Source organism: Oncorhynchus tshawytscha, linkage group LG09 (assembly GCF_018296145.1).
Source record: "Oncorhynchus tshawytscha isolate Ot180627B linkage group LG09, Otsh_v2.0, whole genome shotgun sequence".
In the NCBI taxonomy this organism is placed as follows: domain Eukaryota; kingdom Metazoa; phylum Chordata; class Actinopteri; order Salmoniformes; family Salmonidae; genus Oncorhynchus; species Oncorhynchus tshawytscha.
The window spans coordinates 19629226-19654743 of NC_056437.1; the positions used below are offsets into that span (position 1 = coordinate 19629226).

At 43.8% G+C, this 25518-nt stretch overlaps 1 protein-coding gene across 2 annotated transcripts; it reads right to left on the reverse strand.

Moving 5' to 3' along the window:
• Positions 1 to 215: 215 nt before the first annotated feature.
• Positions 216 to 4708, reverse strand: LOC112257524 (protein phosphatase 1 regulatory subunit 3B). Of its 2 annotated transcripts, none has more exons than XM_042326658.1 (2): positions 3211 to 4372; positions 216 to 1298 (listed from the first exon to the last, which is right to left on the reverse strand). In XM_042326658.1, the coding sequence occupies exons 1-2, from the start codon at positions 3308 to 3310 to the stop codon at positions 406 to 408; spliced, it is 993 nt and encodes a 330-aa protein (XP_042182592.1). In that variant the 5' UTR covers positions 3311 to 4372; the 3' UTR covers positions 216 to 405. The 2 variants fall into 2 exon arrangements, with proteins under 2 accessions (XP_042182592.1, XP_024286925.1); XM_024431157.2 differs by lacking the exon at positions 3211 to 4372 and adding an exon at positions 4382 to 4708 and having other exon boundaries at positions 221 to 1298.
• Between the last annotated feature and the right edge of the window lie 20810 nt (positions 4709 to 25518).

The window sequence follows — 25518 nt, forward strand, 5'->3', positions numbered from 1 at the left end:
AGACTGGCCTCCTGTTGAGTGAATTTTAAAAGAAATTAAACATTTTCACAACTGATCTGGAACAGCCCTTTGAACAAAACATACTTTAAAAGGATACTTTGGGATTTTGGCAATGAGGCCCATTATCTACTTCCCCAGAGCCATTTTTATGTCTGTGTCCAGTATGAAGGAAGTTAGAGGTAGTTTTGCGAGCCAATGCTAACTAGCTTTAGCACAGTGACAAAGTCTATGGGTATCTGCTAGCAGATACGCATAAGACTTCCAGTCATTGGGCTAACACTAGTTAGCAATTGCGCTAGCTAGCAACTTCCTTCAAACTGCACGCAGAGACAAATGGTATCTACGAGTTAATACGACTCTTCTTGCCAAAATCCTGAAGTATTCCTTTAAGAATCACTTTTTTTTTCAGTAGTAAGGTTGAATCTCCTCATATCCTGAATATCTTGGCCACTCTGGGCAGATCCCATGGGAGCACCTGGGACTACCGTAGTGATCGAAGTGAATTCCCAAATCAAAAGAGTGCATCTGCTGGGTACTGCTGAAGCTACCCTGGCCATCACTCTTCAGAGCAGACCGGATAATCCTGTAGTTCTGGCCCTGGTTGCTGTCCCAGTATGTCTGGCCATTGACTTCATAGCAGATGGCAAACTCTACCTTCTCGTGTGGTATCAGTGCAGCTGGAAGGGAAACCTCGAAGGAGAAGGTATCACGGTCCGAGCCCGTGTATGTGTCCTTGACATAATGGCACTCCAAGTCGGTGTAGCTTTTCCAGGTGTCAAAGGTCAAACGCACCTTTAGAGACTTCTCGAAGGACAGGTTTTTTACCTTCACAGTTCCAGCCAGTGCCCTCTTTTTCAACATGCAGTTTTCCAAGCAGACAAGCTCGGTCTCCAAACGCTGGCGGAAGAGCAGGTAGTCAGAAGAGGGCTGGGTGAAATCCAGCACCAGTCTGTCCTCATCTGTTAATTTGAGCGCAGAGCTGAACAGATCTGTGATGTTGAGTGGAATGTCAATGTTATTGTCGAACAGGGAATAAACCTTCACCTTGGTGAGGGCCAGGCCATTGTGGTCAGCAAAGGACACTCGCCTTTTGGGTTTCCCATTCTCCTCATGAATAGCGCCCTCTGATTTAATCTGCTTAGGAGGAGCAGACGATTTGAACCTCAGGCAAGGGTTCAGACAGGGTCGTAGTGGTTTCAGTGATTTTGGGGTCCTGTAGCAGAAGTCATCGTTCGCCAGGTAGAGCGGCATGGCAAATTCAATCAGCCTGGTGGACTTGAGGAAAAAGGCCAAATAAACTAAGGGAAGAAAAAGAAAAAAAGATACCAGAAAGTTGTGGTGAAACAATTGTCATTCGACAAGTTACTTTAAACAATGTTTGCCAGAGAACAAATTCTCTAGTGAAATGCATACAGTATTCTTGCTGAATTTGCACACAAAACATTATGCAACAGTATGCTACATGTGTAGTCACAGAGAAACATAGCGTCTTTGACTTTCATTAAAGGAAATAGCTTATTTCAGCTGACAGAGGTCCCGATTTATGTACAGCCATCACATGCCTCTGGTTGTATGTTGTATAAGATCAATGTTTAAGTTCCCAAAAGGTATTCTCTAACCTTCCTTTTCAAGGTGAATAATCATGCCTTTACCATTTGTAGTCATTTGAAAAAAGGGAAGGTGATCATTTATAGCCTTCTGAAATGCTGTTTGTATTTTTCTCAAACAAACAATCAATTAATTTGTTGTCTCCATACCTACATTTCATGTACTTGACACATTTGATTGGCTAGTCTTGTCTTGGTGGTGAAGCAGCAGCACTGTCATCAGTCCTCTGATATCTGACTAGGCAGCATATATTGCATTCGGGAAAGTATTCAGACCCCCTTCACCTTTTCCACATTTTGTTACGTTACAACCTTATTCTAAAATGGATTAAATTGTTTTCCCCCTCAATCTACAGACAATACCCCATAATAACAAAGCGAAAATTGGTTAGGAAATGTTATCACATTTATTTAAATAAATAACTGAAATATCATTTTTTTTACAAAAGTAATCAAACCCTTTGCTACGAGACTCGAAATTGAGCTCAGGTGCATCCTGTTTCCATTGATCATCCTTGAAATGTTTCTACAAATTGTTTGGAGTCCACCTGTATTAAATTAAAATGATTGGACATGATTTGTAAAGGCACACCTCTCCATTTAAGGTCCCATAGTTGACAGTGCAGGTCAGAGCAAAAACCAAGCAATGAGGTCGAAGGAATTGTCTGTGGAGCTATAAGACATGAGTGTGTCGCGGCACAGATCTGGGGAAGGGTAACAAAACATCTCTGCAGCATTGAAGGTCCCCAAGAACAGTGGCCTCCATCATTCTTAAATTGAAGAAGTTTGGAACCATCACGACTCTTCCTAGAGCTGGCCACCCAGCCAAACTGATCAATCAGTGGAGAAGGGCCTTGGTCAGGAATGTGACCAAGAACCTGATGGCCACTGACAGAGCTCAAGTTCTCTGGTCTGTGGGGACCAAGATTGAACTTTTTGGCCTGAATGCCAAGCGTCACGTCTGGAGGAAATCAGACATCACCTGGCCAATACCATCCCTACAGTGAAGTATGGTGGTGGCAGCATCATGTTGTGGGGATGTTTTTCAATTAATCAATTTTAGATTAAGGCTGTAACGTAACAAAATGTGGAAAAAGTGAAGGGGTCTGAATACTTTCCTAATGCACTGTAGTTCTTGTAAACGTTGCATTAGCCATATGGTTGTTTTTGTCATACTACTTGGCGTTGTTTAGTATGTCTACATTTGTCTACCTTTGAACATGTCTACCTTTGAACAATGTGTGTGAAGGAACAAAGATGCGCTCTGAGTGATAGGCTTCACCAGCATTTACAGCGCACTTCCGGGTTTTCCGATCACAAGTAAAACCGATTACAAGTATCAACTGTGATAAAACGGATACGATAACGAGGAGATGGGCACAACCCTAGTGTTCACTTAAGACCATGGCAGCAGAACATTTTAGCAAATTCAGAGTGCAGGCTGACGTGGACTCAATCCTAGGTCTCTTTGCATGTCAGTGACAGAGCCAACAGTTTCTTCACTTGGTTGTGCTCATAGCGCACCATGGCCGTTAGAAGATTATACCTATAGTCTGACGTTGCAGGGAGAAACGGTGTGTGTGTGAACAGTGACAAACCTCACCCACAAAAGGTCCCAGTCCTTGACTCACAGCACTCTCCTTTACCCGTTGTCCTGTCTGCTCTGGGGCACCTGTGAGAGATTTCACCTCAAATGCCCACATTCATTTACTACTGTGGATGAACTGGGTCTCTGTCCTGCACTGTAATATTAGATTCCACTTGAACCATTTTAGAAATCACTCAGTTTTCCTAAGTGCACCAATATTTCAACATACAAGGTAAATTAGAACATTTGGGAAAACGTGATTAAAATCAATTTTACATGGTATTACATTTTTAAAAAGTAAACATTTTAAATAGTCAAATACTTTTACGAGTGCGTCTTAACATTTTGATATTTAAACATACTCATATTATTCAATTTGAACGATCATATTCTATATATGGATTGATAAGAGTAACACGCCCCCTTGGACTATACATTGTGGTTCAAAGCGATGTTCTACGTGCCGTCACCAACATGAAAATGGCTGCTGTGGCTTCTGCTACATAGTATGAGGACAAAAATATGTTTTATTAAAAACTAGTAGCTAGTATTTTAATAATCTTCGATTTGATAGAGTCAGTGCGTTCCGACCTGTGGGGTTCTCCAGCTGTACTTACTGCTGAATACACAGGTCGAACCTATTCTGGCTAGCGCCTTGTATAGGGCTGGCTGTATGCCCCCATGGGTTCTCGAAAGCTTATATCTGACAGATTTATTTGGCTACACTACTAAACTTTAACCACTTACATGGATTTCAGAACAGTTAATGCTACCGATATGGCCATTATTTACTCAGTGTTACGCACATGTTGTCCTGTATTTAGTATTATACCAGATGAGATTGGTGCCCTGCATTTAGTATTACGCCAGATTTAGATAAGTTTTCAGCTCTATTATTTCAGGGGTATATTCATTCCGCCGATTCGGTTGCAAAACGTTTCTTAAACGGAACCTAAGGAACGAAGCGGGGACGGAGCTAAATGATTTTGTCCAATAGAAGTTCCGAGTTTTGCTCAGTTTGGTTCTTAAACGGTTTCCGTAATGAGTATACCGCTGGTTTCAGCTTCTTTGAATATGGAACAAAAACGGAACTCAATGTTATAGGCTAGGTTACTAACCACTGCAAACTGGAGTCGTTAGTAACTAACACAAGTTGTATTTTTATTCAGTCAAGAAACAAACTTACCTTGTGCAGTTTGTTAGAAATATTTGCAATTAATTAAGCGATTAGGGTACGTCTACCAGTCAGAAATCACCATTGCACGGTCATCAGCGGTAAAAGCTCCTCTGCCGTGTCGTTTATATGTGGGCTACAATGTAGGTATAGAGATCACTTTTGCAGCAATGTTACACTATAATTGCTACAAATCAATGACCTGTCGCAACTTCACGAACTGTACCCAGTTTCAGTCATGCCACCGGCTCGTTGCTTTAAACGCCATACTGGGTTCACAGGGTATATAAATAAAATAAAGCATGCTGGTTTCACGTGAACGTGTACCTGTAGCCAATCACAGTAGGCCGTGAAGGAATGCTCGGTGAATGATGGGGCACGTTCGAGACAGTGGATATATGGTTTTGTAGTACGACTGTGAGACCGTCAGTTCCGGTGACTTTTTCAAAGGACATTCTACTTCAAAACGAATGAAAATAAAAACATAATCTCAATATAATAGCATTAAACCAAATAACATATTGGTCCATATCAGATTATGCTGTTTTGCAATAAGCATTATCACCTGTAGCCCAACTGATCGTCAGTAGTGAAGGGGGAAATCAATAGTTACATATTTATTTTAGTTTTTATTTTACCTTCATTTAACTAGGCAAGTCAGTTAAGAACAAATGTTTATTTTCAATGACGGCCTAGGAACACTGGGTTAACTGTCTTGGGCAGAACGACATTTTTACCTTGTCAGCTCGGGGATTCAATCTTGCAACCTTTTGGTTACAAGTCCAACGCTCTAGGCTACCTGCCGCTCCATATCGCGGTATTATTTTGGATGATATTATAACGCTACTTGGACTCCGCTAGTATCGATTTGTAAAAATAGGTAGTGTTAACTAGCGCTAGTCGGCTGTATCTGAACCAGCACTCTGATATTTTTGATGTTTTTAAATAGTCAGCCAACGTGTTTTCAGCTCTTTTAGTTCCATTACTGATCAAAACGATTTTTCACGTCTCGCTGCAGCAGACATTGCGTGAGCAATATGTTTGGAACATCAAATCGCAGTATCGAATCACAATACATATACAATCTATCACATACACGAAGGGAGTCAGGAAGCAGGTGCAGAAGAGGAGTTTAATAACAATGATGACAGGAAAATGAACATAACAGGAGATGCATACTGAACATGAAAGCAAACCAATACCACCTGATGACTGAGGCTAAATAAAGGGAAGGTAGTCAAGGTGATGATGAAGTCCAGGTGTGCGTAATAATGGGGAGCAGAACCGGTGGTTAGTAGACAGCGCTGGAGAGGGTGAGCGGATAGGAGAGCAGGTGGGGGTGTGACAGAATCTGGAGAATTGCAATACATATTGTATCGGCACCTGAGATAACATCGTATCGTGAGGTCCCTGGCCATTTCCAGCCCTAATAATCGGTGGCTATAAATAAAAAGGCTGAAGGAGAGGGTTGCCCATCTGCATTTACACCATTGGGTTAGTCATTACCTAGTCCTAGATCACAAACACTACAATTTATTTTGTTGTTAGTTAGCAATATATGACTTGATTGTCCCCCAAAAACATGTATTGAATGCTTTTAAACCTGTTAAACCCGATCTGTGTTACATTGGGTGTGTTTGAGCAGTAAGGCTAGACGAAAAGTAGAGGAGGGGTCAAGGAGTGAAGTTGGGGGAGGTGCATCTGCAGACAGCTGAGAGTTGGACACTATTGTGGTTTACCAACAGCAAGGCTCTGTGCAACATGGCAGTGTTGCCATTGTTTCTAAAAAAAAAAAAAACTTATTTGTAATGTCCAAATAAACACGTCTCCAACCCCCATATCACATACTTACAAACTGTAAATATACACTGAGTGTACAAAACATTAAGAATACCTTCCTAATATTGAGTTGAACCCCCCTCGTTTGTCCTCAGAACAGCCTCAATTCGTCGGGGCATGAACTCTACAAGGTGTCAAAAGCATTCCACAGGGATACTGGCCCATGTTGACTGCTTACCACAGTTGTGTCAAATTGGCTGGATGTCCTTTGGGTGGTGGACCATTCTTGATACACACAGGAAACTATTGAGCGTGAAACACCCAGCAGCGTTGCAGTTCTTGACACAAACCTGTGCGCCTAGAAACTACTACCATACCCCTTTCAACCAATCATTAGGCTGTGTTTATTTGATCTATGCGAACGTGACCAAAGAAGTGACTGAAACAGGAACCAACTTTGGCATTCATGTATACATACAAATTATGTACAAATTAATGTGATATTTGAGGCTCTCTCTCATTAGTGGCAATTGTGCGTAACGATGCCAGAATTCAGATATGTCATTGCACTATCGGCGCACACTATGCTTCATTGTGCCAATAAATCTACTTTTTAGTTTTTTTCAAATTGCTGGTGTCTTGAAGCTAAAATTGGGATCATGTGTGCTTTGCTAATAACCATACCAAAAAAAGAGCATTGTACGATACTGCGAAATTAGCAAAACAAGGAATTTGTGGTAAGTGCATTAAGGCCACCATCTTTATGCACCTCGGCTACTGATAGTCAAATGTACACACATTTATTTACAGTTTGTTAGTGTGTGATATAGGGGTTAGAGACATGTTTATTTTGACAACACAAAGAAAAACGTGTATAAACAATCGCAACACTGACATGTTGCACTGATCCTTGCTGTTGGAAAACCACATCAGTGTCCCACTTTCTGCTGTAATGGATGCACCTCCCTGACTTCCATCCCGCAGTCGGTTGCTTCAGCCTTACCACTCAAACAAGCCCGTTGTCACTATGCCCTTGCAGAGAAACTACATGATCAAAATCATATCACTTCATTGGTCTGACATCACATAGGGGAGAGGAGCAAGCTTCAAACTGGAAGCTCATCAAAGCACATGGTAAGAAAAAAAGCACATGGTAAGATCAGTGACATAGCTTTTTTTTAATGTTTTAATGTTAAGGTTATAAAACTGTCATAACTAATGCACTGTGCCAAATTGTGACGTAAACATGCATACTATGTACTTGTAAAACAAAATAAATAAAAAAGTTGACAATATTATGTTTACATTTTCTAATTGAGTAATCTTTGTTGTCCCGCTTTACAAACTAAGGTAGGACAGTATTATAATTGGATCTCTTTTCCAATGGAGGAAAAATATCCAGTTTACATCAGGATTCCCTGTACTTAGGTTAGGCAGGGCTCTGGTACCTGTAGTACCGTTATCCTGTTTAATTTACATATATGCCAATACAATGGCATCAAACAGAACAATAGTGAATTCAGAAAAGTGGGACACTTTTTACATTTCTGTCTTCTGTATGCTCTTTCGATATGTATCCAACACATGATAATATAACAAAGCGTGAATTGTAATATTGGTACAATTAGGACTATAACAATGTTGTCCGAGTTTATCTAACCTTCTGTCCAGTTTACCAAAAGCAAACTGAGAATATGGTTTGGCTCAGTGTACACAAATGGGTGTGCCATGCTTCCTGTGAATATGATATCAACATTTGTCCTTTTGTGTGATTAGGAAACATCTTGAGGATTTCAGAAATGTATCATGTGTTGGACTAATATGTTGGATATATGTCAAAAGAGGTTACAGAAGACAGAAATGCACTTTTTTTCAGAATTCAGCCTGAAGATCCCACTGTATACATACAGTTGAAGTTGGAAGTTTATGTAAACTAGTTTTAATGGCTCCAACCTAAGTGTTTCAACCACTCCACGCATTTCTTGTTAACAAACTATACTTTTGGCAAGTCGGTTAGGACATCTACTTTGTGCATGACATAAGTAAATGGACAATGACCCTAAGCATACTTCCAACGTTGTGGCAAAATGACTTAAGGTCAACAAAGTCAAGGTATTGGAGTGGCCATCACAAAGCCCTGACCTCAATCCTATAGAATATTTGTGGGCAGAACTGAAAAAGCGTGTGCGAGCAAGGAGGCCTACAAACCTGACTCAGTTACACCAGCTCTGTCAGAAGGAAAGGGCCAAAATTCACCCAACTTATTGTGGGAAGCTTGTGGAAGGCTACCCAAAATGTTTGACCCAAGTTAATTAAACAATTTAAAGGCAATGCTACCAAATACTAATTGAGTGTATGTAAACTTCTGACCCACTTCCACATCTTTTCATGAAAGTGAAACCGAAACAACCAAAAAAACAAACATGTAAACAGCAAAGAATGTGACACAACCGCTGTGCACACAAACACACACAGAAATATAAATACCCACAAAACACAGGTGGGAAAAGGCTACCTAAGTATGGTTCTCAATCAGAGACAACGACAGACAGCTGTCCCTGATTGAGAACCATACCTGGCCAAAAACAAAGAAATACAAACATAGAAAAAATAAATAGAATGCCCACCCTAGTCACACCCTGGCCTAACCAAAATAGAGAATAAAAGCCTCTATGGCCAGGGCGTGACAAACTGAGTTTAAATGTTTTTGGCTAAGGTGTATCTACACTTCTGACTTCAACTTTATGAATCAGGCCAAAGTTTGTTCCTTTTTCACTCCAGCTTTGGTCATGTTCGCATGGGTCCAACAAAAACATCTTAGTGGTTGAGTGGTTGACATATAGTGCCTCCCACAAGTCAGGCGATGGCTGCATAGTGCTTCCGGTGAGAAGCAACTGCAGCAACTTCATAAAAAGAAGCATGACCTTTGATCACATGTAGGTTTATGCAGACCATTTAGCCCCGGTCTCCCCTATGCACTCAAAGTAAATGCTGAGCAATATTGCCAAGCAATGTTGCTGGCAATGAGGTGGGGTGTGATACACTGGACCAATGATGAAGCATATATTAACTTAAAACAAAATTTCCCCATTTAATTACTCATCTCATATAGCTTGTTGTTGCCTGTTGACTGCCACATATGTAGTGGAATGTTAACTCATGCAAAAAAAGAAATGTCCTCTCACTGTCAACTGCGTTTATTTTCAGCAAACTTAACATGTGTAAATATTTGTATGAACATAACAAGATTCCACAGACATGTGATGAACAGAAGTTGAATAATAAGTCCCTGAACAAAAATGAAAGTTACATTCAGTGTCTGGTGTGGCTACCAGCTGCATTAAGTACTGCAGTGCATCTCCTCCTCATGAACTGCACCAGATTTGCCAGTTCTTGCTGTGAGATGTTACCCCACTCTTCCACCAAGGCACCTAGAAGTTCCCAGACATTTCTGGGGGGAATGGCTCTAGCCCTCACACTCCGATCCAACAGGTCCCAGATGTGCTCAAAGGGATTGAGATCTAGGCTCTTTGCTGGCCATGGCAGAACACTGACATTCCTGTCTTGCAGGAAATCACGCACAGAACGAGCAGTATGGCTGGTGGCATTGTCATGCTGGAGGGTCATGTCAGGATGTGCCTTCAGGAAGGGTACCACATGATGGAGGAGGATGTCTTCCCTGTAACGCACAGTGTTGAGATTGCCTGCAATGACAACAAGCTTAGTCCGATGATGCTGTGACACACTGCCCCAGACCATGATGGACCCTCCACCTCCAAATCGATCCCGCTCCAGAGTACATGCCTCGGTGTAACGCTCATTCCTTCGACTATAAACGCGAATCCGACCATCACCCCTGGTGAGACAAAACTGCGACTCGTCAGTGAAGAGCACTTTTTGCCAGTCCTGTCCGATCCAACGACGGTGGGTTTGTGCCCATAGGCGACGTTGTTGCCGGTGATGTCTGGTGAGGACCTGCCTTACAACAGGCCTACAAGCCCTCAGTCCAGCCTCTCTCAGCCTATTGCGGACAGTCTGATCATTGATGGAGGGATTGTGCGTTCCTGGTGTAACTTGGGCAGTTGTTGCCATCCTATACCTGTCCCGCATGTGTGCTGTTCTGATGTACCGATCCTGTGCAGGTGTTGTTACACATGGTTTGCCACTGCGAGGATGATCAGCTGTTTGACCTGTCTCCTTGTAGCGCTGTCTTAGGCGTCTCACAGTATGGACATTGCAATTTATTGCCCTGGCCACATCTGCAGTACTCATGCCTCTTGCAGCTTGCCTAAGGCACGTTTACGCAGATGAGCAGGGTTCCTGGGCATTTTTCTTTGGGGTTTTTTCAGAGTCAGTAGAAAGGCCTCTTTAGTGTCCTAAATTTTCATAACTGTGACCTTAATTGCCTACCGTCTGTAAACTGTTAGTGTCTTAACGGCCTTTCCACAGGTGCATGTTCATTCATTGTTCATGGTTCATTGAACAAGCATGGGAAACAGTGTTTAAACCCTTCTCAAAGAAGGTTTTTACAAATTACCTTTGAAAGACAGGGTTCTGGAAAAGGGATGTTTCTTTTTTGCTGAGCTTATTAACTAACATACAGTACAAGCAAAGAATTGGTTTTACCCATGCTTTGGGCAACCACTCAACCTACTGCCAGTCAAGTCCATGGCAATGCAGACATAAGGATAACTAGATTTAGACACATTTTTACTCTAAATTCTAAGCTATGAAGTGTAAATGGTATTCATAAAGCTAGCCGGCTAGTTAAACATCCAAAAAACAATCTAAAACGAAAACAACATGTAAAATCTTCATGGCTAGCTAGCTAGCGAATTAGCCTGTTTGTCCCATTGACTTAGCATGGGTTGCGGTAAGCTAATCAATTAGCATGCGCGCCACCTTGGACACAGTATGTATGTATTAACGTATTATGATATATTACACAAAGGGTGGGTCTAATCCTGAGTGTTGATTGGTTTACAACCGTATTATAGCCAGTGTCTATTCTACAAGTTACCACAGGCTAAATCTATGCCATTATATGCCTATTTACTCTGTTCCATCTAACTGCGCAATCTACTATCTCATCAGCCCAGCCAGGGAATATATAAACTTGATCTCCGCTATAAAAAGCATCTATTCATTATCTCACATTTCATTCAGAGTAACATTTAATTTTCAACATCAGAGATTTGTATAAACCTTGCTGCCTGTCTCTCCGAAATATTTGCAACATTATTTCAATATTCAAATTCGATCTCTAGCTGTCCTATAGTAATGTGGAATGTGTAGGGAGTCGGGATGAGACAGGCAGGCAGCTTTTCTCAGCCAGTCAAAATCATGAATCAGCATATTTTTTATGGATATATACAAAGGACTATCAATAGAAAACAGGTCAAACGAAACGAAGTGCAGCTAGTAGGCTCTTTCCAGATTCAGTTTGAAGTTATTGTGTTAGCTCTGTTGTTGGCTAGCCCCTCTGTACAACAATGTCCTGACGAGATAGCACATTTCCTACGGCAGGTGAAATCGCACATCATTAGCTCATTGTTATGGATGTATCCAAATAGATGTCATTAGAAAACAGTTTAGACAAACGCAAATGCTACTTTGTTGTTATTCTGGCTGCACTGTTTGACATGACTGTAAGTTAGCCATAGTTATCTAGCTAGCAACTAAGGGATAAGAACGTTGCCAGCCAGTATGGCAATGGAACATTTAGAACGAACGACCCGCAGGCTTGGGTAGCAACCCTAGATTTGTGTTGGGACTATATCTTGTGGAATAATGAAATAGTATTAATACATGAATCAATAACGTTTTTAATGAAAATGTGTATTTTAATATGTTGGTAAAATATGTATTTTGGTATGTTGGTAACAAACACTGTCTTTGAGGGCATTATCACTTCAATATTGTAGTGGAGCAACATATGAGAAGTGAATGGCCAACATTTCACTCCAACATGGGTGTCGATTTTCTCTCGCTACTGCTCAAAAAACGGTCACCATATTTTCCTAAATATTTTGAAACAACAGACTGATCACATGACCAATAGCTGAGCTCTGATTGGAGGATTCCTACAAAGGAGGAGTTGCCGATCAAGGGCGCGTTTGTAAATTCACTCATGCTATCTACGATTTCAGAGCACTCTCTTATGAGAGTGCCAGAGCGCAGGCAACACCCGTTGAATATGACTGGTGTCATTAAAGTTGGCAAAAAAAAACATCATTACATTGTTGCCAAGAGCACAGTTACATCCTGACTAGACTGGGCACGTCGCGTGTGCGAGCGTCGCAAAATAAATGTTGAAATCCGTGTTATTCAATTATTGCATCTACACTGCTCGTGCGTGCCAACGAGCGTCTGCGTTGCCAATGGCTAAAATAGAAGTCATTCCTATTTCTGACGCAGATCGCGCTGCAAGTCCTGCCTCTCCCATCTCCACATTGGTTTATAGAAGCAGGTACCCACGTGCCATCTTCTCATTGGTTATACCCACGTGGGTGATTGAAAGACAAACTGTTTTGCCGGTTGTCATGGTAGTACTATGAAAGTGTAGATGCCAATCACCACATAAGTTCAAAGGTGAAAAAGCCTGGAAGGAGGAGAGATGACTAGAAACGATTCGGTTGACCGTTTTATGTGTGGATTAATTGTCGAAGTTAATGTAATTGGTTCAGACTTTGTTTTGATATTTTAACCTGCGTGTCTTGATCGCGTTTGGTGTGGGGGGACAAAATAAATGTATGCACGATGGCGCACACACGCAGCCGGTTTGGGTTCCGTGAAAACAGTCACCAACACTCTAGATAACATGAAAACAGACTAACCAGCTCTGCTAGGGTGAGTAAAATGGTCTGGAAGTAGCTAGCTAGCCAACTTGACCAGTTAGCTTGGTTGCTTGACTGCTGTTGTGAGGTCAGAACGCTTGGATCAACCCTACTCCTCAGCCAGACCTTCCAGTGTGTGCTCTGAAAGCTCAGAAAGGGAAACGCTTTGAATTTATGGACAATCTGACAATGCTTTGAATTACAAATGCCCAGACTTTAAGGGCACTCCGGCATTACAGAGTGAATTTACGAACACATCCCAAGATTCCCCAGATATTAAAAGTAGCTCATTTTCAATGTAAAATAGAAGCAACAACCATTGCTAGGCAATATTGCCTCTCAAAATTGCCAGTGTATCCAAGGCCTTCACACACCTAAACCATGTTGCTTCTTACAACTCTGGTGTTAAAATGGCGCTGCTCGCTCAATTTTTAGGAGTTGAAAAATAATGTAGGTGTCATAGAAAGCTGTGATCCTCCTCTTTTAACAGTGTAACTGCTTTCAAACGTTTTTTCCCCGCAACTGCATTAAGAAATATTGTGCGACTGGGCATGCATATTTCCCTTGCCGGGCTTGCAATTTCAAATCCCTGGAGAGAAGAATATTATTTTCTTCATAGAGTGCAACAAGCTGACCAATTGAATAGGTAAACTATTCTACTAGGGGTATTCTTATTTTGCTGATGGTTGCTTGTGTGGTTGGCTGAGGAAAATTTAATGTGGACAACTATTTTTTTGTGGCAAATTGTTGTAGGTAAAATTTGCATAGCCATTGGTACTGGGGCTCTTGCCTGACCCAAATTAAATTATTCCGCTGCTCTATAGATGGGTTATTTGACAGTGACGAAAACTATGCGCACGCTTCAATGGGGTAGAAGTCCATGAGTTGTTGTGATTCTGGATAGCCGGATAGCTACCAACAAAGACAAGAAACTGCTATGTGGGGAATCGTAAGTAACTCGTTTCAGCTAGTGTCATCTTGTTTTGAGGTGTTTTGACTGATTTCATGTCAATATGGCTCAAATCCACTAGTTGGCTAACCAACAGCTATAACAATGTATTTAAGAGACAACGAGTGCTACTTGTGCAAATGTATTTAAGGTTTCAATAAAAATTGGAGATTAAATATAGTTTACATGTTGTCAACAATCTAAACCAACCCTGTCTGTTTTGCCCCATAGTTGTGCACGCATCGTTTGTGTTGCTAAATAACCAGTCTATGTTCGCTACATACTTCAGTCTGAGACTTGTCATGTTCAAAACAACTGGGGAATCGGAAGTGTTCGACTTCCGACATCAGTGCGTACAAGACAAATGGGAACTGTTTAACTGTCATCCAACTCGGAAATCCAAGCCCCTTCCATCACTCAGACACGGGCAGTACAGGAGCATCATGGCTAAAACTAACAGACTGGCCTATAGCTTCTACCCACAGACAATCAGGCGGCTGAATAGCCACCTACTCCCCCTGTCTCCTTCCTGCCCCCCCCTCCCCCTCAACAGACAATTACACGGCTCACACACCAATGGACATTTATATTGATCATTGTTACAGTTGTAAACATGCATACAGTATATATTTAAAAAAATTAATTCACACCGGCACTGTTGGAGCTTGGAGCTTAAGTATGTCACTGTACACTGCAGCTACATCTGTGACCTGTGCAGGTGATCAAATACAAATCTAATCTAATCTTTGTTGTGATGTCAAAATGAGGGTTGTTGTAGCCTACAAAACAAACTAATCAGCGATTGGATTATCACTAACCAATCAGAGGATCAAAGCCAATTACGAATTTTCCAAACGCTGCTTTACCCATGTGTGTTCTGGTTCTGGCCCAACCCATCGGTTTCTGGGACCAATCAGGGGCCGGTTTCCGATAGCGATGGAATTTAGTGTTTTAATAATGCATCTTTCCTATGGCCGAAGATGTAACATGCATTTCCCAAAACATCATGCAGAGAGAATGGTCTCTAAGTGCGTTGTTGGAGCATGTGTCCATACTGATAGAATCAAAAGAAAGGGAGCTCTGCTCTCGGATCAGCTTTCAACATTAAAATCTTACTTTAACATTATAATTATTTCACAATACTGATGACGGATCAGATGCTAGGTTGATATTAGCACCTATGGCAGCAAATAAGGATTTACTAAATCAATGATTTGGCACATCATTGCGCACATGTTAGGCTACACATTATGAAATATATTGAGACCAATTACAGACAGAAGCCTACAAGTATAAAAATAAAATACAATAAATGTATTTCAATATGATTGAAATAGGTCTATAGTCTACTGTTTGTATTTTATGCAGTCATCTCGGTCATTTGAATCATATTTTTAGACGTTGCTTGTTTGTATCAATTGCAAAGACATTGTCAACTTTGTATTTGGCAGTCACAGAGACCGATAGTCGCAGAGAAGGATAAACCATGTGATTCTATATTTAACGAAGATCTTCTGTGTATAAAGTGACAAGGGATGGCAAAAAGCATTGAGCGATGCATTTAGCTGTTCTACGAGTAGTCTGAGGCAGGCTTTAGATTACAAGGTTCTTCAAGTGCAACGTTAATAACGATGGTTTTGTGAAACAACTTGTAGATTTAACGATGCGCCTACAAAGGTTCTAATGATAAACTTAACCTTAAAATGCTTTTTGGAAACCGGGCCCAGAACAGTTAGTATGTGTTTGCGTTCTAGAAATTGCCAGGAAGGTACTCCAGACTCCCCTGCGGGTTCACGCTGAGTTCATTGTCGATAAAAGTGTCCCAGTTGTCCACAAACCCATCTGGAGTTACCTGGCTCATTTGACTGGTAAGGCTCAATAAATAGACTGTAGCCGAAAGCGGAGGAGTGTAGTCAGAGGAGGTGCGGTGCATCTGCGACAGGCGGATATCGAGCGGCAGGACTCAGATCAACATGGCAGTGTTGTCATTGTTTATAAAGGTTTATCTTTATACTGTTGAAATACACATGAACATTTTAGTCGTCACTCTTGTCCAGAGCGATTTACAGGAGCAAGTATTGGTAAGTGCCTTGCGCAACATCAGATTTTTCACCTAGTCGGCTCGGGGATTCGAGCCAGCGAACGTTTGGTTACTGGCCCAGCACTCTAAAATGCTAGGCTACATGCCTCCAACCCCCATATCACCAGTGGTGGAAAAAGTACTCGATTTTCATACCTGAGTAAAAGTAAAGATACCTGAATAGAAAATGACTCAATTAAAATGCTACTTGAGTAAAAGTCTAAAATGATTTTGTTTTAAATATACTTATCAAAAGTAAATGTAGTTGCTAAAATATACTTAAGTATCAAAAGTAAAAGTATGAATAGTTACAATTCCTTATATTAAGCAAACAAGACGGCACAATTAGTTATTTTTATATTTATTTACGGATAGCCAGGGTCATGCTCCAACACTCAGAGATAATTTAAAAACAAAGCATTTGTGTTTAGTGAGTCTGTCAGACCAGAGGCAGTTGGGATGTTCTCGTGATAAGTGTGCGAATTGGACCATTTTCTGTCCTGCTAAGCATTCAAAATATAACAAATACTTTTGGGTGTCAGGGAAAATGTCTGGAGTAAAAATGACATAACTTTCTTTAGGGTTGTAGTGAAGTAAAAGTTTTCAAAAATATAAATAATAATGTAAAGTACAGATACCCCCAAAAACGACTTAAGTAGTACTTTTAAGTATTTTTACTTAACTACTTTACACCACTGCATATCACACACACTCACAAACTGAAGTCAAATGTGTGTACATTGCACAATCAATTAGTGAGAGAGAGTGTAAAATATCACATTCATTTGTATCTATCCACTGTATACATGAATGGTGGAAAGTTTGTTCCTGTTTCAGTCATGTCTTTGGTCAGGTTTGTGTAGGTCAAACAACAACACCCTAATTATTGGTCGACAATAGAACCACCCACAAGCTGGGTGAAGAGCATGAAGTACATTGAAGATAGACTCCAATAATCAACTAATCATGATCTTCAGCTGTGTTTGCTAGGGATGGGGGGAAAAGTGTGGCACCACTCCAGCCCCAGAGGACTGGAGTTGCCCATCCCTGTCCTATGCAGAGGCAATTAAGAGTTGTGAGAACAAGTGACGCTGTAGAAGATATGGTGGTGGAAGCCACAGCCCATTGAGAATGTTTGTTTCCAGTCAAAAAATTGAACTAGCAAGATGGCAGCAACCATGAATCGGAGTATGCAACCAAAAGTATATTATAGGTGCCTCCTCACCATCTTAAATAAGCATGCCCCATTAAAAAAACGTAGAACCAGGAACAGATATAGTCCTTGGTTCTCTCCAGACCTGACTGCCCTTGACCAGCACAAAAACCTCCTGTGGCGTTCTGAATTAGCATCGAACAGCCCCTGTGATATGCAACTTTTCAGGGAAGTTAGGAACAAATATACACAGGCAGTTAGGAAAGCTAAGGCTAGCTTTTTTGAACAGAAATTTACACCCTGTAGCACAAACTCAAAAAAGTTCTGGGACACTGTAAATTCCATGGAGAATAAGAGCACCTGATCCCATTGTCCACTGCACTGAGGCTAGGAAACACTGTTACCACCGATAAATCCACAATAATTGAGAATTTCAAAAAGCATTTTTCTACGGCTGGGCATGCTTTCCACCTGGCTACCCCAACCCTGGTAAACAGCCCTGCACTCCCCACAGCAACTCGCCCAAACCTCCCCCACTTCTCCTTCACCCAAATCCAGATAGCTGATGTTCTGAAAGAGCTGCAAAATCTAGAACCCTACAAATCAGCGGACTAGACAATCTGGACACTCTCTTTCTAAAATGATCTGCCTAAATTGTTGCAACCCCTATTACTAGCCTGTTCAACCTCTCTTTCGTATCGTCTGAGATTCCCAAATATTGGAAAGCTGCTGTGGTCATCCCCCTCTTCAAAGGGGGTGACACTCTAGACCCAAACTGCTATAGACTTATAGATCTATCCTACCCTGTCTTTCTAAGGTCTTCGAAAGCCAAGTTAACGAACAGATTACAGACCATTTTGAATCGAATCGCACCGTACCTTCTCCGCTATGCAATCTGGTTTCAGAGCTGGTCATGGGTGCACCTCAGCCACGCTCAAGGCCCTAAACATTATCATAACCGCCATCGATAAGAGACATTACTGTGCAGCCTTATTCATCAACCTGGCAAGGCTTTCGTCTCTGTCAATCACCATATTCTTATCCGGAGACTCGACAGCCTTGGTTTCTCAAATGATTGCCTCGTCTGGTTTATCAACTACTTCTCTGACAGTGTGTCAAATCGGAGGGCCTGTTGTCCGGACCTCTGGCAGTCTCTATGGGGGTGCCACAGGGTTCAATTCTCAGGCCGACTCTCTTCTCTGTACACATCAATGATGTCGCTCTTGCTGCTGGTGATTCTTTGATCCACCTCTACGCAGACAACACCATTCGGTATACTTCTGGCCCCTCTTAGGACACTGCGTTAACTAACCTCCAGACGAGCGTCAATGCCATACAACTCTCCTTCCTTGGCCTCCAACTGCTCTTAAATGCAAGTTAAACTAAATGCATGCTATTCAATCGATCACTGCCTGCACCTGCTCGCCTGTCCAGCATCACTACTCTGGAAGGCTCTGACTTAGAATACGTAGACAACTACAAATACCTAGGTGTCTGGTTAGACTATAAACTCTCTTTCCAGACTCACATTAAGCATCTCCAGTCCAAAATTAAATCTAGAATCGGCTTCCTATATCGCAACAAAGCATCCTTCACTCATGCTGCCAAACATACCCTCGTAAAACTGACCATCCTACCGATCCTCGACTTCGGCGATGTCATCTATAAAATAGCCTCCAACACTCTACTCAACAAATTGGATGCAGTCTATCACAGTGCCACCATTTTATCACCAAAGCCCCATATACTACCCACCACTGCGACCTGTATGCTCTCGTTGGTCGGCCCTCGTATCATACTCGTCGCCAAACCCACTGGCTACAGGTTATCTACAAGTCTCTGCTAGGTAAAGCCCCACCTTATCTCAGCTCACTGGTCACCATAGCAGCACCCACTCATAGCACTCGCTCCAGCAGGTATATCTCACTAGTCACCCCCAAAGCCAACTCCTCCTTTGGTCGCCTTTCCTTCCAGTTCTCTGCTGCCAATGACTGGAACGAACTGCAATAATCACTGAAGCTGGAGACTCATATCTCCCTCACTAGCTTTAAGCACCAGCTGTTAGAGCAGCTCACAGATCACTGCACCTGTACATAGCCCATCTGTAAACAGCCCATCTATCTACCTCATCCCCATACTGTATTTATTTATTTATCTTGCTCCTTTGCACCCAGTATCTCTACTTGCACATTCATCTTCTGCACATCTACCATTCCAGTGTTTAATTGCCATATTGTAATTACTTCGCCACCATGGCCTATTTATTGCCTTAACTCCCTTATCTTACCTCATTTGCACTCACTGTATATATATTTTTTGTTTTCTTTTTTTTCTACTGTATTATTGACTGTATGTTTTGTTTATTCCATGTGTAACTCTGTGTTGTTGTATGTGTTGAATTGCTATGCTGTATCTTGGCCAGGTCGCAGTTGCAAATGAGAACTTGTTCTCAACTAGCCTACCTGGTTATATAAAGGTGAAATAAAATTTAAAAAATAAATTGTATTCTATACTATTCTACGTATCTTAGTTACTTAATAATGTTTACATATCTTGCATTACTCATCTCATATGTATATACTGTATTCTATACTATTCTACTGTTGTAACGGTTTTCTAGTGGTGATGAAAGAGAGTCGGACCAAACTGCAGCGTGTCGATTGCGATCCATGTTTAATATAACAAAGAAACACGAACTTACAAAAAAACAATAAACGAAACCGAAACAGCCTATCTGGTGCAAACTAACAACGAGTACACATAGGACACTAAGGACAATCACCCACGACAAACTCAAAGAATATGGCTGCCTAAATATGGTTCCCAATCAGAGACAACGATAAGCACCTGCCTCTGATTGAGAACCACTCCAGACAGCCATAGACCTTGCTAGACAACCCACTAAGCTACAATCCCAATACCACCACCAAAACCCCAAGACAAACACACCACAATTACAAAAACCCCATGCCACACCCTGGCCTGACCAAATACATAAAGATAAACACAAAATACTTTGACCAGGGCGTGACAGAACCCCCCTAAGGTGCGGACTCCCGAACGCACCTCAAAACAATAGGGAGGGTCCGGGTGGGCGTCTGTCCATGGTGGCGGCTCCGGCGCGGGGCGTGGACCCCACTCCTTTAATGTCTTAGTCCCCTCTCCCTTCGTCCCTGGATAGTCCACCCTCGCCGCCGACCATGGCCTAGTAGTCCTCACCCAGAACCCCACTGGACTGAGGAACAGATCGGGACTGAAGGACAGCTCGGGACCGAGGCAGCTCGGGACTGAGGGGAAGCTCGGGAGTGAGAGAAAGCTCAGGAGTGAGAGAAAGCTCAGGAGTGAGAGAAAGCTCAGGAGTGAGAGAAAGCTCAGGAGTGAGAGAAAGCTCAGGAGTGAGAGAAAGCTCAGGAGTGAGAGGAAGCTCAGGAGTGAGAGGAAGCTCAGGAGTGAGAGGAAGCTCAGGAGTGAGAGGAAGCTCAGGAGTGAGGAAGCTCAGGCAGGTAGATAGATCTACCAGCTCCTGGCTGGCTGGTGGTTTCAGCAGATCCTGGCTGACTGGCAGATCCTGGCTGACTGGCAGATCTGGAAGAGTCTGGTTGACTGGCAGATCTGGAAGAGTCTGGTTGACTGGCAGATCTGGAAGAGTCTGGTTGACTGGCAGATCTGGAAGAGTCTGGTTGACTGGCAGATCTGGAAGAGTCTGGTTGACTGGCAGATCTGGAAGAGTCTGGTTGACTGGCAGATCTGGAAGAGTCTGGCTGACTGGCAGATCTGGAAGAGTCTGGCAGACTGGCGATGCTGGGCAGACCGGCGGCGCCGGGCAGACTGGCGGCGCCGGGCAGACTGGCGGCGCCGGGCAGACTGGCGACGCTGGGCAGACTGGCGACGCTGGGCAGACTGGCGGTGCTGGGCAGACTGACGACGCTGGGCAGACTGACGACGCTGGGCAGACTGGCGGTGCTGGGCAGACTGGCGGTGCTGGGCAGACTGGCGATGCTGGGCAGACTGGCGATGCTGGGCAGACTGGCGATGCTGGGCAGACTGATGGCGCTGGGCAGACTGGCGATGCTGGGCAGACGGGGGCACTGGCGGCGCTGGGCAGACTGGCGGCACTAGCTGCTCCATATAGGCTGACAGCTCTGGCGGCTTCTTACAGACTGACCGCTCTGGCGGCTCCGTGCTGACTGGCAGCTCCTTGCAGACTGGCAGCTCCTTGCAGACTGGCAGCTCCTTACAGACTGACAGCTCCGTGCAGACTGACAGCTCCGTGCAGACTGACAGCTCCGTGCAGACTGGCTGCTCCATGCAGACTGGCTGCTCCATGCAGACTGACAGCTCTGGCTGCTTCATGCAGACTGACAGCTCTGGCTGCTCCATGTAGACTGGCTGCTTCATGCAGACTGGCAGCTCGGGCTGCTTCATGTAGACTGACAGCTCTGGCTGCTCCATGCGGACTGACAGCTCTGGCTGCTCCATGTAGACTGACTGCTTCATGCAGACTGGCAGCTCGGGCTGCTTCATGTAGACTGACAGCTCTGGCTCCTCCATGCAGACTGACAGCTCTGACTGCTCCATGCAGACTGACAGCTCTGGCTGCTTCATGCAGACTGGCAGCTCTGGCTGCTCTATGTAGACTGGCTGCTTCATGCAGACTGGCAGCTCGGGCTGCTTCATGTAGACTGACAGCTCTGGCTGCTCCATGCGGACTGACAGCTCTGGCTGCTCCATGCAGACTGACAGCTCTGGCTGCTCCATGCGGACTGACAGCTCTGGCTGCTCCATGCGGACTGACAGCTCTGGCTGCTCCATGTAGACTGGCTGCTTCATGCAGACTGGCAGCTCGGGCTGCTTCATGTAGACTGACAGCTCTGGCTGCTCCATGTAGACTGGCTGCTTCATGCAGACTGGCAGCTCGGGCTGCTTCATGTAGACTGACAGCTCTGGCTGCTCCATGCAGACTGACAGCTCTGACTGCTCCATGCAGACTGACAGCTCTGACTGCTCCATGCAGACTGACAGCTCTGGCTGCTTCATGCAGACTGGCAGCTCTGGCTGCGCTGAACAGGCGGGAGACTCCTGCAGCGCTGTGTCGGAGGAAGGCTCTGGCTGCGCTAAACAGGCGGAAGACTCCGGCAGCGCTGGAGAGGAGAAAGGCTCTGGCTGCGCTAAACAGGCGGAAGACTCCGGCAGCGCTGGAGATGAGGAAAGCTCTAACAGCGCTAGATAGGCGTGAGACTCCGGCAGCGCAGGAGAGGAGAAAGGCTCTGGCTGCGCTAAACAGGCGGGAGGCTCCGGCAGCGCTGTAGAGGAGGAAGGCTCTGGCTGCGCTGAACAGGCGGGAGGCTCCGGCAGCGCTGTAGAGGAGAAAGGCTCTGGCTGCGCTGAACAGGCGGGAGGCTCCGGCAGCGCTGTAGAGGAGGAAGGCTCTGGCTGCGTTAAACAGGCGGGAGACTCCAGCAGCGCAGGAGAGGAGAAAAGCGCTGGCTGCGCTGAACAGGCGAGGCACACTGAAGGCCTGGTGCGTGGTGCTGGAACTGGTGGTACTGGATCGAGGACACGCACAGGAAGCCTGGTGCGGGGAGCTGCTACCGGAGGGCTGGGGTGTGGAGGTGGTACTGGATAGACCGGACCGTGCAGGCGCACTGGAGCTCTTGAGCACCGAGCCTGCCCAACCTTACCTGGCTCGATGCCCACTCTAGCCCGGCCGATACGAGGAGCTGGAATATACCGAACCGGGCTGTGCACCCGCACTGGAGACACCGTGCGCTCCACAGCATAACACGGTGCCTGCCCGGTCTCTCCAGCCCCCGGGTAAGCACAGGGAGTTTGCGCAGGTCTCCTACCTGGCATAGCCATACTCCCTGTAAGCCCCCCAAGAAATTTTGGGGCTGACTCTCGGGCTTCCATCCGCTCTGCCGTGCTAGCTCCTCATAATGCCGCCTCTCTGCTTTTGCTGCCTCCAGCTCGGCTTTGGGGCGACAATAATCTCCAGGCTCATTCCAGGGTCCTTTACCGTCCAATTCCTCCTCCCATGTCCATAACTCCAGGTGGTGCAACCTCTCCCACTGTAGCTGCTGCTGCTCCTGCTGCTGCTGCCTCTGTTGCCTCTTCTCCTGTTGCTCCTTTGGGCGGCTACACTCCCCTGGTTTAGCCCAGGGTCCTCTCCCGTCGAAGATCTCCTCCCATGACCAGAAATCCTTGGTGAGCATCTCCTTTTCGGCTGCTCCTGCCTGTTGACACGCCGCTTGGTCCGTTGGTGGTGGGTGATTCTGTAACGGTTTTCTAGTGGTGATGAAAGAGAGTCGGACCAAACTGCAGCGTGTCGATTGCGATCCATGTTTAATATAACAAAGAAACACGAACTTACAAAAAACCAATAAACGAAACCGAAACAGCCTATCTGGTGCAAACTAACAACGAGTACACATAGGACACTAAGGACAATCACCCACGACAAACTCAAAGAATATGGCTGCCTAAATATGGTTCCCAATCAGAGACAACGATAAGCACCTGCCTCTGATTGAGAACCACTCCAGACAGCCATAGACCTTGCTAGACAACCCACTAAGCTACAATCCCAATACCACCACCAAAACCCCAAGACAAACACACCACAATTACAAAAACCCCATGCCACACCCTGGCCTGACCAAATACATAAAGATAAACACAAAATACTTTGACCAGGGCGTGACAACTGTATCTTAGTCCGTTCCGCTCTGACATCGCTCGTCCATATATGTATATAGTCTTAATTCATTCCTACTTAGATTTGTGTGTATTGGGTATATGTTGTGTAATTTGTTAGATATTACTTGTTAGACATTACTGCACTCATATTACTGCATTATTACTGCACACATAACCCAACGTTTGTAGAAAAACTCAAGTTGCTTTAATAACATCAATAACTCTAAATAGAGCATATAGGAATACCTATTTCGTTGTGAACCGCTCGACACAGAATAGCCACATGTGCGCACTCCCTCAAATCGTTTGGAGAAAATATCCTTTCTATTTTATTCAACTTTGTTCAATTGTATTCTTCGTACTATAAAATAATGCCAAGGAATTCTAAGAAAATCTTGTCTGCTAAATGAACTTGTGTAGCCCACAGCCATTTGGCATAGCCAGATCAGAACCTAACATAAGGACAACTCAGTCTGCTATTCTGTTCTTCTGAAATAGACTACATTTTCTTCCAATCATGTTTCTTTAGACCTGTCTAAAATAAATAATAAATTTATTGTGAAGGTGTAGCCTATATTACATGGATTTCTTAGACTTTTGGGTGTCAAAATAATTTTTCAATTCGCTTGATCAAACTTTCCTGTTTTATATTTGGGATGGCACGATACCACGGATTGGTAGAAAACATTTATTTGGGCGGCACACAGCAATGCGGTACAGAGCTCAATTTGGCTTCTGCATGCCTCTGGAGGCTTCTCAATGCGTCACACTATCCATATGGTGCCCCCGACCACATCTTCGGATCAAGTATAAATGGGCTTTTAGAAGAACAAGGTGCTTTGTGACAGAGAGAGAGAAGAGAAGCCAGAGGGATCACTGGGCCCAAAATCTGTCATCTCCAGCAGGTAGTGTTTTTTCAGGATGTTTTTTGCTCACCAATCAAGTTTTTGTATGAAGGTCAATAGTGTTAAATTGTATTCAATTGTATTTGGTAAATGTGGCTTATTTTATCAAATAAAAGTTTCATAATGATTAAGTTGTTATGAGTGTACTGGTATAAGTAGGACAAGTGACATCCTGGCAACTTTAAGAAAAAACACTTATTTTTTATTGACCTTTATTTAACTAGGCAAGTCAGTTAAGAACCAATTCTTATTTTCAATGATGGCCTAGGAACAGTGGGTTAACTGCCTGTTCAGGGGCAGAACAACATATTTGTATCTTGACAGCTCGTGGATTTGAACTTTCCGGTTACTAGTCCAATGCTCTAACCACTAGGCTAACCGCCTGCCACCCCAAAATGTTTGATGAGCCTTGCTGTTGGAAAACCACTAGTGTCTGACTTTCACAGATGCACCTACCAAGAGTTCATTCTGCTTCTATAGCGTACCATATGCTTCTCAGTCGAAACAGTTCACACACATATTGGGACAACATTTGAGCTTTTGTTCGTTTCGGTCTTCAGCATTTAATTTCTTTGGCTATTCGTGCATACATATTTTTTATTTTTGTCATTTAGCAGATGCTCTTATCCAGAGCAACTTACAGGAGCAATTAGGGTTAAGTGCCTTGCTCAAGGGCACATTGACAGGTTTTCACCTAGTCTGCTCAGGGATTCCAATCAGTGATCTTTCAGTAACTGGCCCAACGCCCTTA

Excerpts from the sequence above, each read along its gene's own strand:
- LOC112257524 (XM_042326658.1), bottom strand. The coding sequence starts at position 3,310 with ATGTGGGCATTTGAGGTGAAATCTCTCACAGGTGCCCCAGAGCAGACA. Across the intron at positions 1,299-3,210 it reads AGGACTGGGACCTTTTGTGG|TTTATTTGGCCTTTTTCCTC; the intron begins GTGAGGTTTGTC and ends TTCTTCCCTTAG.